Raw genomic sequence first — 20452 nt, 5'->3', positions numbered from 1 at the left:
CCATTCCTCAGGCATCTTGTCACCCTCCAAGATGTTTTAAACAATATGGTTAAGCAGTCCACTGCCCTCTCTCCAAAATATCCATATATGTCATCCGTCAGCCACTTTTCCATCCTTCATCCTCTTCACAGCCACCTTCACTTCCTTCTTGCTAATCTTCTGCACTTCCTGATTCACTAGCTGTCCTCCATCTGTTCTCTGCTCTCATTTTCTACATTCATCGGCTCCTCAAAGTGCTCCTTCCATCTTTAACACACTCTTTTTACTCATTAGTATACATCCATGTCTGTCATTAACCACCCTGACCACCTGCACATCCTTTCCACCTCAATCTCTCTGCCTAATCAATTGATGATAGCCCTTTTTCCTTAGTGTTTGGCCTCACAAACAACTCATAAGCCCTTTTCTTTGACGCCCCCACCTTTTCATTGCTAACGTCCTCCTTTGAATACTTTACTGCACTTCTCTTTCCAGAGGATACACCCAACACCTTTTGGCAGTTTCCCTCACCGGTTCAGCTGTACCAGTCATCTGGTAACTCTTCCCTACTACCCAGAGCCTTTTTCAACTCCTTGAACTCTGCACAACGTTCTTCCTTCTTCAAATTCCACATTGTTGGTTCATCCTCACTTTCCCTTTAATACCTTGAATAGCATCCAATGTTTTTTCTCTATCCTGCAGTACGTGTTCATCAAAGCCATTTCCATCCTTTTGGCAAAATCCATTACCGTTTGTCTTTCTGCATTGCTCCCCTTAACACAATAGTTACCCAACAGATTCTCATCACCTCTGTTCCCTTCACCCAAATGTCGATTAAAATCTACTCCAATCACCAATCTTTTCCCCCTGAGAACATGCTCTACCACTTCATTCAACATACTCCAGAATTCCTCTCTCTCTTTTGACATCCAACTTGTGGGCTGACAGTATTCAACATTACCCCTTTGATTCCCAGCTTCAAACTTTCTGACATTCTCTTCTCCTCCACAACACTCTCCACATACTCTTGCTTCAACATTACTCATACTCAGTTTTGGTTCCTATAATAGAACAGTTTGAATCCATCTCCAGTGCTCCTGGCATTCCACCCAACCTCCAGCACACACAATATGTCTATTGTTGTTCTCTTCAATATATCAGCCAGCTCTTCCCTTTGCCAGTCATAGTCCCTAGATGTGAAGCGCCTATTATTACCTTCAAACTCCCACCTTTCCTTTTCTCTCGCTGATTCTAAACATGCAAACATGGCTTCCCCCTTCCTTTGTTCTTAGCCAACAGTAGCACAGTTTCCACTGGCACCCTTTTATCCAACAGCATTGTCATTCTTATCCCAGACCTCGACAGACCAGTATGGACCAGTATCCTGACGCAGTCCTACCCATTTATTTGGGCTGGACTGACGTTTATGCTTTAGAAGTGAAAACTCAACACAACTCATCTGAGTGCTTGTTGTTCAGCTGTCGCACATCATTTTCATTACAGTGAAAGTATGCGACCCAGAATATGTTAATAAAACTGGTGTTTGTGAAGTAGTCACACTCGAACGTCAAGGAAGGTGGTAGGGAAGCAGACTATGCAGACATTTTGGGTTTCCAAGGTGAGCAATTTATTTGCAGTGAACTTAATTTAATGTATAACTTAACAAAACTTTCCCCAAATCAATTCATTTAACAAAACTCAACATAACATGGCTCTGGTGACTCAACTCAGCTCTCCTCTCTCCTGCATCTGGTAGAGACTGGCTTTAAATAGGGCCATCAATTTCCCTCCAATTGCCCAGCCAGTACCACTCACTCAACTGAGGGATCTAAAACTCTACTCAGGTTATCTAAAAACACAAAACCTCTACACACTTCTAATATGCACATTTACACAACTAAATGGCAGTATTAACAAAAGGAAAAACATTCAACAAATCCCTTTAAACATTAACACAAACAAAAGGAAGCATCTCTCTGGAAAAAGAAACCCCTCCACATGGTTTGACCTGATGATGTCATGTGTGACATGATCAGGACTTTAAAATGAGGAAATGCCAAGCGGGCGTTTCCCCACACCTGACACTCATGATGACTGAAAAGACAAACAGAGTAAGTATGAACAAATGACTTAATCTGTAACATAATAAAGTATAAAGAAACATAACTTAGTATTTGTCTTAATTTGCAGAATGTTTGATTTGCCGGCAACAAAACGCTTACACAAACAAACCCGGGATAGTGAGTGAAGCAATGTTACTTGACAAATAGCAAATCATAGCAAATACATAGAAACAGAATAATGTGTACAATGTGCAAAAAAAAGGTAAACACATATGGGACAAATGGAGAGAATTACAACTGCTTCTCCACTTTGTCACAGTGTTCTGCAGACTCAGCCATGTTAGTCTGCTGTTATACAAATGCTATCTCTCATCAGCTTGCTGTGTTGTTCATCACTGAGCCACAACTCTACCAGCACGTGGTCTGAGTGGAGTCGGTGACATTTTCAAGTTAAAGCAGTTTCTGTGTCATGTGTATGTTCTCAGCAGAATTACACTACTGAGTGTACCATATCTTCTATTTCTATATGCTAAACATTTACGATTTCCTTGAAAACAATTTAATTAGTTAAAATAAATGACAATGTTTCTCAAGTATAGATACACAAAGATGCCTTTGACAAAATGTTTTAAAATGAGCAGCACTCAAACATACGGAAAAAAAATTAAGACGGACTTTTGCGAGATCTCGCAAAAGTCCGTCTTAATTTTTTTCTCTCCCATGTCCCCTGCGGGGCTCCGTACAAACAACCCGATGACTGTTTTAAAAGAAAGTTAAGGGAATAAACATGACATTTAATTATAATGATGTTATTAACCAACTTTAGATGGAATAATGCCAACCAGTGCAGAGGAGAGAGGTCTACAGAAGAAAAGACTGGAAGCTAACACTGGTCAAGATGCTGTGGATTTCTGGTTTTGATTTAATTAAGAGATGTTACTGAGGATGTGCAGCAGCAGCGGACTGAGAGGACTAAAACCACTGACGATCAAAGATTGGTTAATGGCTTAGGATGAATAATCTCAACTGGTTGGAAGCAAGGAGGTCTGCAGGAGAAGAGAAAGGAAGTTAATGAAGTGAAGTTTAGGATTGCAAGATTTAAGCACACAAGTGTGTGCTGATGTGTTTCTGAAGTCTTCCTAGTTATTTTCCAGAGTAGATGACTTTTAGGGGCATTGGATTGGCAAGCAGCAATCCAGGGAGAGACAGAGGGATTTGATGGAGAGTGGGCAGAGAGGTGGGCTACTGGGACGGCCTTGTTATTGTTGTTGTAGCAGTTCTCTGTTTGGATTTAACCCCTTAACTCCATAATATTCGATAGATACAGGGTTTTGTTTTTTTTTGAGACTTCTATTACATCACCAGTATGATTTCTTTCCCTCCTGAAAAATCAAAATAAATTGCACAATACATTTATAAGCATTTTAAAAAAAAGGCAGATATAGCAAATACGATACAAATTAAAAGTCATACATGGAGATAATTTTTTCTTTTAACAATAAACTCTCCATTTAAAAAAAGAAATTTCTTGCAATGATTTTGTATTTCAGGCTATAAGGGGTTAATGAGTTAAGCCAGCTGTGCTCTTCAGTCTCTTTAACAAAAAAGTCAGCAAATATTTTGGGAAACAACACACAGGCATAAAGCAGGAGGCTGGGAAACAAGAACCAAATGTGCAGAAAGTAACAAAAGTATAGCTAATAAAGACCTATTTAATGTTGGTGGTAAAGAACAAGGTGGTAAACCCATTGTTTCAGACTGGGTGCACAAGCTGATCTTTTAATGCAGCTTCGTTGATGAGACACTCCACAGCAGTAAGCCTGGGTTTTATTGGTTTCTCCATGTAGGAAGATGGGTTTGGTTATACACAATTGTAGGTTTGTTTAGCTCCATGAAGATAAAGGTTATCGAGGTTGTGGTGTGTGTTATATTTGAAAGACTGTTTTATATCTTGAAACAGCCGTACTTTACACAAGACTGAAAAAACAAACAGGGCTAAGAATAAAGTAAGAAGATGTCGATTAAAAACTTTGTTCTTAGAAGATAACGTACAATCATGTCGAAAAATGTTTTCCATATCAGGGCATCATTTAAAAAAGATCTTAAAAAGATCTTGTCCTTAATCTAACCGCAGGTATGAAACCATTTCACTATTTAAGAAGAATAAAGCCAAAATGAAGAATCAATCTGTGAAGAAGTGCACCTAATCATTCAGCTTTTAGAACAACCTTTAGCAACAAATTCTTCTCTGTGTTAATTTAATAGTCCCTCACATTGCCTTGGTCCACTCATCTGTACAATATCACTTCAGTTCATTGAGGTTTTTGGGCATTTGTTAAAGCTCTCTTCAGTTCCCACCACAGCATTTCAAATAGGCTGAGGTCTGGACTTTTGACTGGGCCATCCCTTTATCTGTGTTCTTTTCTTTTTCAGCCATTCTGTTGGTGTGTTTGGGATCATTGGACTTTATTTACCAATATGTCTGTGGAACTGTTCTTACCCTGTGTAAAAACAATTGTGTATGCAAAGTTATTTCATTTATGAAGCATGTGACTATTTCTGTTTTTCATATGTTTGTAAATCATAATTATTCTGAACCAGTAGGTGTGCGCAATCTGCATGCAATCTGCGAGAAAGTCTGACTTAAGAAACGTAAACAATTTTGTACAAAGAGAAAGTCAGAAAGGAGCAGCTTTCCATAGTGTTTATATAGGAGTGACGACATAAGAACTAAGGCTTGGCTGAAACTGGCTCATGCATCAGACAATGGCTGTCCTGAACTTATAGAGCGTATGTCCAATTTATGCACAGATTTGTGCATAAATTGGACATACAAACATTACACTCAAAAATCTGATTTTTGGTACCTGAATTTTTTCATACTGGAACAAATGACAATTTGAAACTATGAAACTTTGGCCGTGCGTGTACAAATGGCTGTCTATGGAAGTATACACAAGTCTTTAAAATTATTGAATAAATAAATTGCATAACTTGCATTGCAAAAACTAAAAATAAAAAATGAAATGATAAATGCAAAGATTTCAAAAACAATACCGGGAAAAAAACAATATAGTTGATGTGCTGTAATTAAATTGAATAATTTATTCACTGTAATATTCTTCAGTGCCACGTCATGGTGCCAATGCCTGCAGCTTCCTAATATTTATTCCTACAAAGCTATTATTCAACTTCATTTTTAGTGATATAGTGCCAAATCATAACAACAGTTCCCTCAAGACTCTTTATATTCTAAAGTAAAGACATTACAAAAATACAGAGAAAGCCCAACAATCTGATGACCCCATATGAGCAAGTACTTTGGTGACAGTGGGAAGGAAAAACTCCCTCTTAACAGGAAGTAGACAGGGTCATGGAGGGGTGGCCATCTACAACAACTGGATATTGTTAAGTGGAGATAGAACGAAAACACGCTGTGGAAAAGAGCCAGAGGTTAATAACAACTATTGATTAAATGATGTGTGGTGTATAAACACATGGTAGATGGGGAAAAAGGTGAAGTAGGAAACAATCAATTATAGTGCAAGAGGCCTAGGCTCCTGGGGGACTCCCATGATGTGATGATTCAGGGTCACCTGATCTAGCCCTTGCAATGCGCTTTGTCAAAAAGGAACGTTTTAAGCCTAATCTTAAAAGTAGTACTGCTAGCCTAAAGGCCCTTGGTAAACAGCCCGTTAATATCAGAATCAGAATCAGCATACTTTATTAATCCCTAGGGAACTTATGTGAGCTATTACAGTTGCTCCAGTACAGTAACATTAACAAAAATAGACCAACCTATTTAACAAGACAATATGTTAAGATATAAGGAATAGCACAACGTATACAAATCACCAAATAATAAATATCCAGGGTTGGCAGATATAATTAGAAATAAATATCACGGAAATTGACAGCAATATTACCAAGTAAGTAAGAGTGTGTGCAGAAAGGATGTAACTATTGCAGTGTTTACAGTGTAGTGGATGGAGGAATTGTACAGGGAGACGGCCACAGGCAGGAATGATTTCTGATCATATTTAAGATTGAAGCATTAATTAAGAGTACGACGTCTTTGAGCAGTCTTATAGGAATGGGGCAGATGATATGGTTGGGAGAAAGTAATTACTGAAGTTAAGTCAGGAAGATCAATTGGACAAAAGTCCTTCCTATTGGGGACCCATTTCTCATATAAGTTATTAATCAAACTTCTACTTTCATTTATAGCTTTGATTAAGAATAAAGCTGATTTACTATTAGTAAATATGGAAAAGCTCTGTTATAGCACTGCCTAGTGTCATACACTTTGGGTTGCATGGATAGAGGCTTATGAAATTAAGAACAGATTGTGATCACACCTAGAGGGTATCCACACTGATCTTTGACCTTTGTGCTTCAGAAAATGTGGGAAGGCTTGCCACCCCTGCCAAAAAACTGGAGGACACGATCCGTTTGGCTGAGCTGGTGATTGAGGTGCTTCAGCAGAATGAGGAACATCATGCTGAGGTCAGTGTGCTGGTACATATGCATATAGCCACACCATGTCCCTACTCCATTGTAGACGTTCTACATATTTGTCTCCAATGCAATGTTAAAATAAAAAGGTCTACAGAGCTCCTCAACATTTGTTTTCAAAGATAAACTGAACACGTTTTTTTGTCTCGTTGCAGACTGAAGTTAGGTAGTTGTATAACTTTACTTGAATGATAAATACAAAGCTTCTCACTGCTACCTACCTGCGTTAAACTATCATTCTCCATGTTATCTGCACAATAGGCCACAAAGTACATATTCTAAAGTGCAAGTAGGTTTATAAAAGCAGGGGAAACGCTTTGCTCTGCTGTGTATGCTGTGCTGTTTAGCTACATTTTTGTCACTTTTCTGTAACTAAAACAAAGCTGACTTACTGCTTCTCTACTTTTTATTCCAATCACTTATTTGTTTTGCGGGGAATTGTTTGAACAGGGAAAAGAGGTATGTGATTGTCTTGGTGCCATATACCCCATTCCCTACCCTACCCTCAATATACCCATAGAACCTGTGCATGCACTTATTGACACAGCTATTGTTGTTGAGGAATATTAATATTTCCCTTTTCAACAATGACACAAACCCATTTCAGCTTGTTGTCACTGCCATTCAAGTACTTGGAGAGGTGCTCGTTAGATTCGAAGCTTGCAACAGTTTTGCCTTCATTATTGAAGAGCAGACACAAGTACTTAGGCAGTGTGTTTATTTGTCCAAAGCATTAAGCTAGTATGTTTGGAGAAAGCAAGGGGGAAAACAGATTTTCCTATATTCTAACGATGTACTTTGCTTTCTAAGAGCCTACCACAAATCATCCCAGAATATAACAGCATGTTTATTGTGTTTAGTCATTGACATTTACTTATCCTACTCAGTAATTCATCTATCATGGAGATGTACATGTTCTTTTCAGTAAATCCACCAAGTAAGTTTGGTGAGGGTGTTTCTCATCCTTCCTTTTTTAAACAAATTTGCTTTGGACCTTTCAGCACACATAATGGAGGATATGAGCCATCTTTCACACTATGACCATGCCCCTTGCATTTCAGCAAAATTCCTTTCCCTGCTGCTCCAGTGAAACTTTAAACCAGTGTACATGACTCCAGCCCAAACGTGTTGAAATATTCTGTTACAGTTTATTTTCTCTTGAGTTTTTGATCCTGGTTTATCCATGTACAACCCTAATTCTTCAAAATTTAGGATACTGTGTCAAATGTAAATTTAAAATATAATACTCTAAATTGTGAGAATGTTGAATATACAGTAACATTAAAACATTTAGAGGCTTAAGGCCAAAAATCAGTATTGGCTAACCATGGCCTTCAGGTCTCAGGCAGCACTTTCAGAAATAAAGTGATTCAGGAAGTCTCTGGGCCTGAGCTCATTTAAAATGGACTAAAGCAAACTGGAAAACTATTCTGTGGTCAGACACATCAAATGTGGGCACCTCAACCTCTTGGAAAAAATAGCACACGGACCAAATGGCTTATTATATGTGAGGAGTTCAAAAGTCTGCATCTCTGATGGTATGGGAATAGATTATTGCCCATGGCAACAGCCGCTTGGACATCAATGCTGAAGGTATATCCACAGTGTATAGCGGTCACTCAAAAACTGATTCTTTACCCCCAATAAACACCAAGCAAAGTGAACTGATTTAAATAATGAATCATTAAGAAAAGTGTACTTGGTTTAAACTGAATATATACCAGTCAAGTACATTTAATTTGGCCAGATTATAATAAATGTAACATTTCACATTGTACGTTTTACTATTATATGAAAAATGTACATATAATTAAATCAGTTAAAGTCAGGAACTTTTTGCTTGTTTGTTAGTTTATATGTTTTCGCTGCCATATGCTTCCTAGCATCTTATCAGACAAGAATGGCGTAACATTCCCCTCCCAAAAGTCCGGAAATCTGTCTCTTGAGGTCCCAGATGTTTACTGACTGTTGTTAAAAGGAGATGGGAAGCTAAAGTGATAAACACGCCTGTCTCCCAGCTTTATTGAGACATGTTGATTTGATATGTTTTCCATGTTATTTTGTGGATAAAATATAAGTTTATGACATTGAAGAATGTTGCATTCTGTTTTTACTAATATATGTTACACAGCACCCTTGCTTTGGAATTGGGGTTGGTTTTCCTCTCATGTAATCACCAGCTTTAACTTGACTTAGACTTTGCACTCTAATCCTAATAACTGGAATTAAGTTATAAAATTCATTGTAAAACTGCAACAGTTTTTTTTTTACTATTTTGTGAAAAAAGTTGAAATGATATAATAGTTGAAATAGTTGAAATAGTTGAAATGTGGAGATTGCAGTTGTTTCAAACAAACTGCCACAGCTGTTATATACCCTCCACAAAATGCCTTGGGTAGATGCTTACATTCTTCTTCAGAATCTGTTTTAGTTACAAGGAAATTATTTCTCTATTAGCACATAAACACTGTGCTAACATGTGGTTATAAGTAAAAGGTTGCAGCAGATGGCCCCGCCCCTCCCTGAGCCTGGTTCTGCTGGAGGTTTCTTCCTGTTAAAAGGGAGTTTTTCCTTCCCACTGTCACCAAAGTGCTGCTCATAGGGGGTCATATGATTGTTGAGTTTTTCTCTGTATGTATTATTGTACGATCTACTGTACAATGTGTTATTGTGATTTGGCGCTATGTAAATAAAATTGAATTGAATTGAAAGGATGGTGCACAATGCTGCATCTGGACAGAAGGAAAAAAACATGCAAATGTGAAAGAGTGGATTTGTTCAAAAAGAAATTTCTAGCAGTGGACGGATGGGAGGATATCGATGATTACAACCTTGTGTAGTGAAGAGTATCTATGTTGTATCACAAGACACAAAGGCTCATCAGTTTGTTTCACTAGCTCATCTACACAAGGCATTTTGGAGCAGCCAAGGCAGTTTGTTTGAAACAAGACTGTAGACCTGCACGAGGCATCAGCAGAAGGTTGGTGAGAAAGTGACAACTTTGGTACAATTATCTGGAAATGACAAAAATATGAAATGATCAGCTTCATGCAAGATCTTGCCTCATTAGTTGAGGATGATCATGAGAAAGGTGGGGGCCCACCAGGTTCGTTTTTAAGTTTGAGGGGCCAATGGATGGGGGCATGAAACGTCTTGGAGGACCTCCTGTAGGACATTTGTGGAGGGATCTTAAGCTTTGAGTTCCCATGCAGCAGCCCAGAAACCTAAAGGATTTAGAGAGTTTCTTCAAAGAGGAGTGGGTCAAAATCCCCTCTTGGTGACCAACTACAGTAAATGTCCTACCACTGTGCTTGCCAAGTTTCTCCACCAATTACTAAGTTATGTTTTGTTGGGAATCAAACACTTACTTGGCTCAATGAGATGCAAATGATTTTTTTATTTCGTAGTATTTCTGGTTGGTAATCTGTCTCTCCTCATTAAAATGAAACAAACAAAATTAGAGACTGTGCATTTCTTTATAAGTGAGTAAGCTTGCAAAATTTGCAGGGGAATGTTTTTTATTGTAATAACAAGACTGATGATTACAAAAACAATGACTGGCACTAACTGAATGTGATTCATCCGCTGCTAACTGCTCCCAGTATACCACCCTCCCACACCACTTCCAGTACTAGAGAGAACATTCAAATGACAGTGTTAAAAGCTTGGTGTGAATAGACAAACAGTTTGGATCCTCAGGGTCCCTCTTAAAAGGCCTGGCAAGAGTAAGGGTGCCTGGAGAAAACTCAGTGTATTTGATGAGAGTAGCCAGGTTGCGACCAGTCACTGCACTGCACATATTTGATGGGGAGATACAAGTGTGGCACAGTTCAACAGCTCCTTTCTTTTGATTGACTTGCTGAAGAAGCTGCGGGTGAGTGTTTAAGTAGGTCCCTGCCAAGTCTGTCAAGGAGCTGCTGCTGTTTCCTCTGTGGGACAACAGAAAGCATGTGATTTTTTTTCCACACTCTTGGTGTTTCTGTTCCGAGTGGTGAAGAATCCCTCCCCGGAGATTGTGCAGTAAAGTCATTGAGGCAACAACTTGATTTCATATGATGAAAAGTGTGTGAGAGCCTTTGAATCTCATTTCCTGTAGAGGCTAAAGATGAAATAAATCTCCAAATTCTCAAAGATGTGTCCAGTGGGGTCGCTCATACTGCATTAACTGTCTTCTTACACTCTCAGCTCCATACTTACCTCTGACTTTTTTCCCCGCTCTCTTCCCCTCTTTCCATCTGAAGGCCTTTGCATGGTGGTCAGATCTGATGGTGGAACATGCTGAGACCTTCATGTGTCTCTATTCGACCGAGATGGATGCAGCTCTTGAAGTTCAGCCACCTGACAGCTGGGACAGTTTCCCTCTCTTCCAGCTGCTCAATGACTTTCTGAGGATGGACTGTGAGTGTATGGCTATTCAAAAAAGTATATTCAGATGTAGTGACTGATGAAGTGATTTTGCTAGGGCTGGAGGTCTGAAGGGTGTAATCTAAGGGAACATCCTTAATTACACACAGTAAATACACACATGGATTAGACCTTCTGAGCATTATGCTCTGTTTAAGCAATGATGAAGATAAGTTTTTAATTGCTGAAGATTTTTTCAGTTTGTAGTACAAATAGTCTATTTAGTAGACTGCACATACCTTCTTTGTGACAGCGTATTTAAGAGTTTTTAAAATATTTCTGTATTTATCCAGGAAAAACTGAATGTAAATTTTGGTTGGGCAGTATTTAATGAAAGTTTTTTACTGCCTCTAAAGAAAAAAAAATTTTAATAAAAAATTCAACCTGAAACTTTAAAACTAATCCTGATTTTAGTTCCTCTGTGATAGTCTAAATTCTGTACTCAATTTATCCCTATTCAGAAAAAAACACTACATTTAAGAATTAACAACAATATAGTCCAGACTAAAAATCCACCACAATCAAATTGACGACTATGTGCAGTACCATGCTCCCTCCATCCTATGATGATTTCATTCATATTACTACAACTACTACTTTACTGTACATTTGCCTTATTTTTAAGGTTGACCAACTTAAATAACTTCATATTGTTGGCATGTTTAATTGACAGTAGTGCATCACGTTGAATATAATCATCATATGTTGCAATTTGTTCTTGCCATCCCTGGTCATAGGTAAAGATGAGGGCATTATTAAATAGGAATTACACTGCATATTTCAAATGTACTTAATAATCAGTTAAATCAAGGACAGTACCATTGTACATGTACATGTACATTACGTGAGTAAATGCTCTTACATTCAACTGCTGCATCTTTGTAGGTAAACCTCATTTGGCACTAACATCACTGACAAATCAGTGACAAACAGCAAAAAAAGCATCTCCACACTACTGAGCCCAAACGTTTTTTAACATGTACATATATTTACAGCAGTTTTGTGTGTGTGTGTGTGTGTGTGTGTGTGTGTGTGTGTGTGTGTGTGTGTGTGTGTGTGTGTGTGTGTGTGTGTGTGTGTGTGTGTGTGTGTGTGTGTGTGTGTGTTGGTGTTGGTGTTGCCGACGGTTGCTGCAGGCCACTCATCTCTCTAATGAACTGCATACACTTGCCTGCAGGAACACTGTCCATGCAAAAGATACACATACACTTCACGAAGCAGACTCAATCTGCTAATTGTCCCTTGGGAAAGATTCCCCTTTTCATTGTGTCAGTTGGGAGTCAAGGAGAAGATAGAATGTTGTCCACTTATTCAGCTTAACTGACCTGAGCACAAAAAAATTATCATGCTCTTTTGTTAGTGTCATGAAATTGGCCTCCTTCTCATTTGCTACATCGTGTCATTGTGTGCGAATTCCAATTATAGTGCATAGCAATGAACATAGCTACGCTGGGAAACACTAAAAGAAAGCTTGCTTGCAATAATACACTGACTAAAAAAAAAAATTATGCATTCTCTATGTGCATTCATAGCTGGTCAAACAAATTATGAACTAAATTATGATTATTAAAAAAACATTATAAATTTGAACCCCTTTGTAACACAAAAGGTCATAGTCCATCCAACGGGGTTTGTTTTTTGTTTTGGAAAATTTGAAGCGAGAAGGCCCGATGGCAGACCTAGGACACGCTGTAGAGATTACATCTCTTGGCTGGCCTGGGGAGGTGTTTCCCAGGTTAGCTGAGGGAGGTGGCTAGGATGAGGGAGGTCTGGTTTCTCTGCTTGGGCTGTTTCCCTGCTACTCGGCCCCAGATAAGTGATAAGAAAATGGATGAATGTGAAGGTTCTCATTCATCCAGGTCATGGCAATCTACACAGCTTAGAAAGAAATGGGTTCAGAGTGGAAGCAATTTCTCTAAGTGATGTCTGTTTTTAGAGTTAACTAAGCAAGCACTGCTTGCCCTGTTGGTCCTGATAGAACACTACTGGTTAGAAGATATTATATACTAGGTTTCATTGACTAAATTGGACTTCCATAAAAAAGGTCCCCTTCTGAGTTCCTCAGAAAGATTAAACATGGTTTGATGATGGTCCAAAAAGAAAGGGTGGTTCACTGCTGGGTACAGAAGATGGTTGTTGTGGGTGTCAAGGGCAAAATGCTGTTAAGACAATGTGGCCTGATGCTTTGTAATATACCATGCCAGAAGGCCTGCTTCCCACACAGCATAACAAACGCACGTTAGAAAAGTATATGATTATAGTGACATGTTTTTGCAGAAGGTCATCTGTTCTTTTGCCCCACAGCGGTGCACTTATGGAGCAGTAAAAAACTACATTAGTCAGGTGCCAAAGTCAGGCTGCCATTCAAGAAGTTAATGAGGTCTAAAGTCGTCGTAGCTAGACCATGGCAAGCCCTGCGAACACACTCCTGGACACAACACATCCAAATGGACAGCAGCCGCTCAAGTGGCTAATTGGGAGAGGGGCAATCAGGGAACACAACAAACATTGCACCTACTGTGTATCATCGACCTTGACTCCAATGCCAATGCACACAAACACAAACACACATTCTCAGAGGGGGAGAGAAAAAAGAAAGAGAGAGAGGGAGAGAAAAAGCAGGCACACTGCATGGAGCCGTGAGGCATCACATTAGCACACACTGGCCTCCATTTTATCTCCTGTGGTCTTTGTCAGTGTTGCCTTTTTACCAGTTGGGAGCCAGCAGAGCGGGGGAAATGTGGCTTGGATTCCAATGTCTTGTTTAGAAAGATTGAAAATGCTGTGTCATTCCCATTATTGAAGTGCACAAACAACAACCTCCTTTGTCACTATTCATTATCAGGGATTATGATTGCTTTCTGTGCCCTTTGCATCTATCCTGCGAACAAAGAAAAACAGTAATGCAATAGTGACAATGGGAGCTTTTACAATCCCTTTGAGGAAGTCTGCAGTGATTAAACCACAGGTACACACTCATCAGCCACTTTGTAGTTACATCTGTGCTCATTAACACAACTATCTAATCAGCTAATCACATGAAAGCAACTCATTGCATTTAGGCATACAGACCTGCTAGAGAGACCTGATGAAAACACCTGCTGAGTATCAGAATGGAGAAGAAAGGAGATTTAAATTTAAAGAAGGGAGATTTATGGTTTATTTCAAAGAGCTGCTAAAAGCGTTCAGAGTCTGCTGACAACAAGGAAGGTTGTTTCAAAGTTTAGGAGCCACAATCTAAAACGTAATACAAAGGTAGGGACACAGCGGTGTAAAGCACACCACCACTGGATTCTAAAGCAGTGGAGATGTGTTCTCAGAAGTGACGAATCATGCCTCACCATCTGGCAACCCGAAGGATGAGTCTGGAGTTGGTAGCTGAAGCTGAGCAGAACAGTACTGTCTGACTGCAAGCTGACAAAGTTACAGTTTGGTGGAGGCTGGATTATAGTGTGGGATCGTAGGGGAGGGCTTCTTGGCCAATATCATTGTGCAGTTCTGTAAGAATGGTCAAATATTCCCATAAACATACTCCAAAGTAGAGGTCTGCGCGGGAATGTTTTTTTAGTCCCGCTCCCGCCCGCTCCCGCAAGGTTTTGTACCGCACCCGACCGCTCCCGCTGTATATTCAGTCTTTGTTCACCCGCTGCCCGCTTAGAATAATTTTCTACCCGACCCGACCGTTCCCGCTAAATTTAGATCTGGTTTCCAAAATCTCACATTTAAATGGGGTACCACCAAAAAATAGAGATAACAGATAAAACTGCAGGTTGTGCAATGATTGTATTTATTTTTCTTAAACAAGATGCATTTATCTGTCAACATGCAACATTTATCTTTTAACATGGAAAACGTGTTGCAAAAATAAAATAAATAAAAACGAATACAGCATTGTGGCCTACTGCAAAAAGCACTGATCCATGCGCTCAGTGCGTGTAACAGGCGTGAGCACTGGCTGTACCAGTGCTCAATTAGAATGAGGAAATCACAGATATGCTGTTCCGAAAAAATGTCGGGCACGCTATATTTTCAGACCGCCCGCTCCCGTTCAAATTACACCAGAGTTACCGACCGCTACCGCATTTTATTTGGAAATTTATTCCCGCGCCGCAAGAAATCTGGTCGGGTCCCGCGGCTCCCGCGGGACAGCCGCGGGAATGCAGACCTCTACTCCAAAGCCTTCCGGAAAGCCTTCCCAGAAGAGTTTAAGCTGTTATAGCTACAGAGAGTGGGCACATTAAATCCTATGGATTAAGACTGGGCTGACAGTATCAACTTCATATGCATGTGAAGACAGATTAGTAAATACTTTTGGCAATAGCGTGTAGAATAAGAAAGAAGAACTGGACCAATGACTAAGCTCTGAGGCATCTCACATATTTGAAGTTATGACAGCGACATCTAGGTAATATTACATTCTGAGGTGTCTGTCAGATATGCATGATGGGATCGGTTGCAGAAATATTAATCCAGTTTTGTAATCTTTCAAGATGAATGGCGTGATCACCAGTAACGAGAATAAATAGAGCAGAATTAAAATATTCGCCTTTCTCTAAGTGTGTAAAAATATAATATTAAAATATTAATATGGAAAAATGATAAAAATATAGTTTTTGCAGACCGGATTGGAACAAATATAGTGTTACCCTCAACCAGTCCAAGTAGCTGATAGGCAGCAACTTTCTTGAGGATTTTAGAAATAGATGGAAGTTTCGAAATGGGTCTGTAATTGTCCAAACCAGTGCGGATTTTTTAAGCAGATGAAATGCTGGCTGTATTAATATTTATTAAAACAGTTCAAGCCTAATTAGCACCATGGATCACTACTCTATAGAGATTGGGCTCTTTTAAAAGATTTGGCTCTTTTGTCTAGGCCAGTGTTTCCCAACCTTTTGGAGCCACGGCACAGATTTCACATTAGAAAAATCACACGGCACACCACCAAACAAAAATGTCACATATCGATCATTTTTCCCAGCACACCAGGCATAGCATTGGCTCAGTTTGTCCCTAGTTTCGCTTTCTTCTGACCACTACTCATGCTAGGGCCTTCATCTGGGTCGGGGTTTTCTCCAGGAACCAGGTCAGATGGATTAGTTTTTCTTTTCAAATACTTAATGAAGCGCTTAATAGCAATAGATGTCTCACTCACAGCATGACTATTATGTAATTTCTTCTTCGTCTTCTTCTGTTTTACTTGCAGTTGGCAACCCATTTAACTAGCGCGGGTAGTTGTACTGCCCTCTAGTGGAAGAGAATGTAATTGTTCTGCCTGTTACTCACGCCAATCGCTTAGAGTACTAATGAGGTGAAACCAGATAATCTTCCACGGCACACATGATCATTTCTCACGGCACACCTATGTGCTGCAGCACAGTAGTTGGGAAACACTGGTCTAGGCATCCTTAGAAGAGCTGGCTGTTCTGTTTTAGCCTAACCATTCAATTATGAATGGTTTGTGTGTTTAGATGATTTTTTTTTAATCCAGTGTTGTCATAAAGCCTTATTTTTATGCATTTACTGCTACTGGGAAGAACATACATTGGCTTTAAGGCCTGGACAACATTTTGCAAACTTGGCATTCTACAATAAATGCTCTCTGAAAAAAATTTGTAGTATATGTCCCATTCCTCATTTTACAAATTCTGCACTTAGCTTTGAAGTCTCCAATATCACTGACATGCAGCCAGATGGAGCTCCTTTTCTGTTTTTGCATGTTCACTTTTTCCCAATGCACTGGCACCTGGCCTGTACAACTGCACTTGCTGTCTTCGGAACATCCTATGCACATAGTCCTGCTTTAGTTTGTGTCAACCCCAAGCCCACATTTTTTTTTCCTGTGAAGAAACTGACAGATGTTAAGATTCCTTATATTGTTTCTGTGGGAAACGTAGTTGGAGTAACCTGTTGTGATGTAAAGTAGTTGGGTGTGCTTGGAAAAAGAGATGCTTAAACTTGATAATACTGGGACTTTAACGACACCTTAATTTTGTATAAAATTGTGCTGATTGCATCTTATAATCATCTTGTTACAGTGTTTTATACATACAGTTTGTTATTAACACTCAAAGAGACTGATAATCAGAATACTTTATTAATCCCTAAGGAAACTACGTGGGTTACAGTTTCTCAAAGACAGTAACATTAACAGACTAAACTAATTAAATAATACAATATGTTACACAGTTTACAAATTAAAGACATAACACAAATATATACAAATCACTCAATTATAAATATCAAGAATGATAGATAATAATGGAGAGACGTGCAGGAACTCTTTAAGATATTTGGGAAGAATAATGCCGTTGGAGCAGTAAGAACTATGCATGAGAAACTATATTCATAAACTCAGTCAACAGAACAAAACGAAAGCCCTAACAATAACAGACATGGCTGAAACATCATGGCATCTTTTATTCAGTTTAGTTTCATTTTACTTATATATTTATTTATATAGCGCCAAATCACAAAAACAGTTTGATTTATACTTTGCAAAGTAACGTAAATACACCAAATAATACAAAGAAACCCTCAACAATCAGGTTTAGGGAGGGGCAGCCATCCACCCACGGCCAGTTGGGGCTGAGGGGAAGAAGAAAGACACGTTGTAGAAGAGAGAGAGTAATATTAATGATAGCACTTTCTATTACAGCTCGGTTATGAAGTGGTAATAGTAGGGTAACAAGGTAGAAACAAGAAAGTAATGTGCTTAATTAAGAAATTATTACACAGAAGGTACCACAGGTAATTGAGTGGTAATAAGTAGGAAACAGAAATGCAAAATGCAAAACTGCCCATCTCTATTTAATAACATATTAATAACCTTTTAAATACAAACTTAGAAACTGTCGCAGGTGTTTTTCAATTCAATTCAATTTTATTTATATAGCGCCAAATCACAACAAAAGTCGCCTCAAGGCGCTTCATAGATACAGAGAAAAACCCAACAGTCATATGACCCCCTATGAGCAAGCACTTTGGCGACAGTGGGAAGGAAAAACTCCCTTTTAACAGGAAGAAACCTCCGGCAGAACCAGGCTCAGGGAGGGGCGGCCATCTGCTGTGATTGGTTGGGGTGAGAGAAGGAAGACAGGATAAAGACATGCTGTGGAAGAGAGACAGAGGTTAATAACAGATATGATTCAATGCAGAGAGGTCTGTTAACACATAGTGAGTGAGAAAGGTGACTGGAAAGGAAAAACTCAGTGCATCATGGGAATCCCCGGCAGCCTATGTCTATTGCAGCATAACTAAGGGAGGATTCAGGGTCACCTGGTCCAGCCCTAACTATATGCTTTAGCAAAAAGGAAAGTTTGAAGCCTAATCTTAAAAGTAGAGATAGTGTCTGTCTCCCGCAGGGTTTTGTGTTCTAAGCAGGAATTTAATACCATGGTACTGATAACTGAGTCTGGAATGAACAATAAACACAAAATGCTAATAATTAAGGTTTAAAGAATAATACTTATGAACACCTTAGATTTTCATAGGCCTTCATCACTGGTTGACCTCAAACCATCCAAAAATCCAGTCTCTCCTGCAGGAAGATATTCAAAAAATTTGAAATATATTTGTGTTAAAGCAAGCATGATATCACTGGCAGGTCACTGAGCAACAATTTCACAGATGCAAACTGTCCTATTTAAAAAATAATAATACAATAAAAAATAAAATGAACATTACAATTTGTGAATTAATTATTATTACATTCTTGTTTCTCCCTTGTTAACCTATTATAACCACTTTATTACCAAGCTGTGGTTACACATTATTGCCACCAGTTTTTGGGCCCTTATTACACTGAAATTGATATAATTGGATAATATCACTCAACTGCAACCAGTATTGCTGGCACAATATTACTCGGATATTAAGTGTGATTACTTTGGTAAGTAGTAGTAATTTAGAAATTATTACACATTATTATGTTCTTGTTTCTGTCTTGTTACCCTTCCTTACCTGTAATAGAAAGTGTGACCATAATAACGAATAATTAAATGCAGATTGGTGATAAGCGTAAGTGAAAAAAATGTGAGTGAAGAAGAAACACTCAGTGCATCATGGGAAACATCTAGTGGGCTGGGCCTATTGCATCATAACTAAGTAATGAAAATTTTAAGGTTAATCTTAAGAATAAAATTTGTAATTATTTTTAAATGTTTAAATATAAAAATAGTATGTGTCTCCCAAATCCAAACTGGGTGTCAGAAGAGAGGCTTGAAAGCTAAAGACATTGCCTTCAGTTCGACTTGTAAATATTGTAGGAACCACAAGTAAAGCAGTCTGAAAGCGAAGTGCTTATTGGGGTGATACAGTACTATGAGGTCATTAAGAGGACACAGGGCCTGATTATTCTAGACCTCATATGTGAGGAGTAGGATTTTCCTTTAGATCTGGGATATAACATGGAGCCAATAAGCCAATATAGGAGAAATCTGCTCTCTCTTTCTAGTCTACTCTTTCTAGTCCCTCTAAGTTACTGAAGCAAAAATTAATGGTAGGACTTCTTTGAGCAGTCTTGTAGGAATGAGGTCTAAAAGACACGTATCTGCTTTAAATGTGCATTTGAGAGTTATACCACGTAGTAAAGTATCTCTGATCTGAAGCTAAAGGATAAAAGTGCAGGAATTATATCCTAAAATTTAACTAAAGTACTTTCACAAAGAAATATACTGCAAAGAAATGTATTTCCCACTGCTTTATAATCCATTATTGTAATTTTAAATGTTATTAAGAATTATCAGACAAAAGTAGGTTTTCAGGAAACACTGTTAAGTTTCTATGCCATATGTCAGAACAAGATCCAGAATGTGATTAAAGTGGTGGGTGGGTTCTTTTACATTTTGAGCGAAGTGTCAACATGAGTCAGCAGTGGTAGACATGGAGGTTTATTTTTACATTGTATGTCTTATAGCTTTTCTGCACTCGATTTTTTCAGCCATGTCGTTTCCAGAGATGGGCAGTAACGCGTTACTTGTAACGCGTTACTGTAATCTGATTACTTTTTTCAAGTAACGAGTAGAGTAAGGGATTACTATTGCAAAAACGGTAATTAGATTACCGTTACTTTCCCGCAGGAACGCTGCGTTACTGCGTTACTAAAACTGTGATTTTTTTGCGATAATGTCTCATGACAGTGACGTAAGCGAGTGCGCCGTTAGTGACAACAGCTGTGTGCAGATCAACAATAGATCACATATCGATTGTGGGAGAGAGTATGAGCATGCAGCTTTTAAAGCGTGGAAGTACTGACCTTACTTTGAGTTTGATTCCATAAAAAGTGACAAAAACATTAGTGTCCGTTGTGCATGGGAAGAAAACTTCTTTTTACAGCGAAAAAAACCCCTAAACAAGCACCGAGTGCGCAACGACGTAATGGGAAACTCACAGAGAAACTCGCGGATTCTTCAACTGACCGCGGCACACCTGCACCAGGGTAAACCTCCGCCTGACGCAGTCCTGCTTTACAGGTGAAAATAGAGCAAAAGGAC

At 38.9% G+C, this 20452-nt stretch overlaps 1 protein-coding gene across 3 annotated transcripts in view; it reads left to right on the top strand.

Moving 5' to 3' along the window:
* Positions 1-20452, top strand: part of cadpsa (Ca2+-dependent activator protein for secretion a) — a 348666-nt gene that overhangs the window by 229058 nt on the left and 99156 nt on the right. For all 3 annotated transcript variants that reach the window (XM_076883644.1, XM_004572172.5, XM_076883645.1), the window contains 2 exons: positions 6442-6548; positions 10799-10955. In XM_076883644.1, coding sequence (XP_076739759.1) covers positions 6442-6548; positions 10799-10955 — 264 coding nt within the window. The remainder of the gene's footprint in view (positions 1-6441; positions 6549-10798; positions 10956-20452) is intronic.

The sequence above is a fragment of the Maylandia zebra genome, linkage group LG5 (assembly GCF_041146795.1).
Source record: "Maylandia zebra isolate NMK-2024a linkage group LG5, Mzebra_GT3a, whole genome shotgun sequence".
Lineage (NCBI taxonomy): Eukaryota > Metazoa > Chordata > Actinopteri > Cichliformes > Cichlidae > Maylandia > Maylandia zebra.
This window is presented reverse-complemented; position numbering and strand designations above follow the sequence as displayed.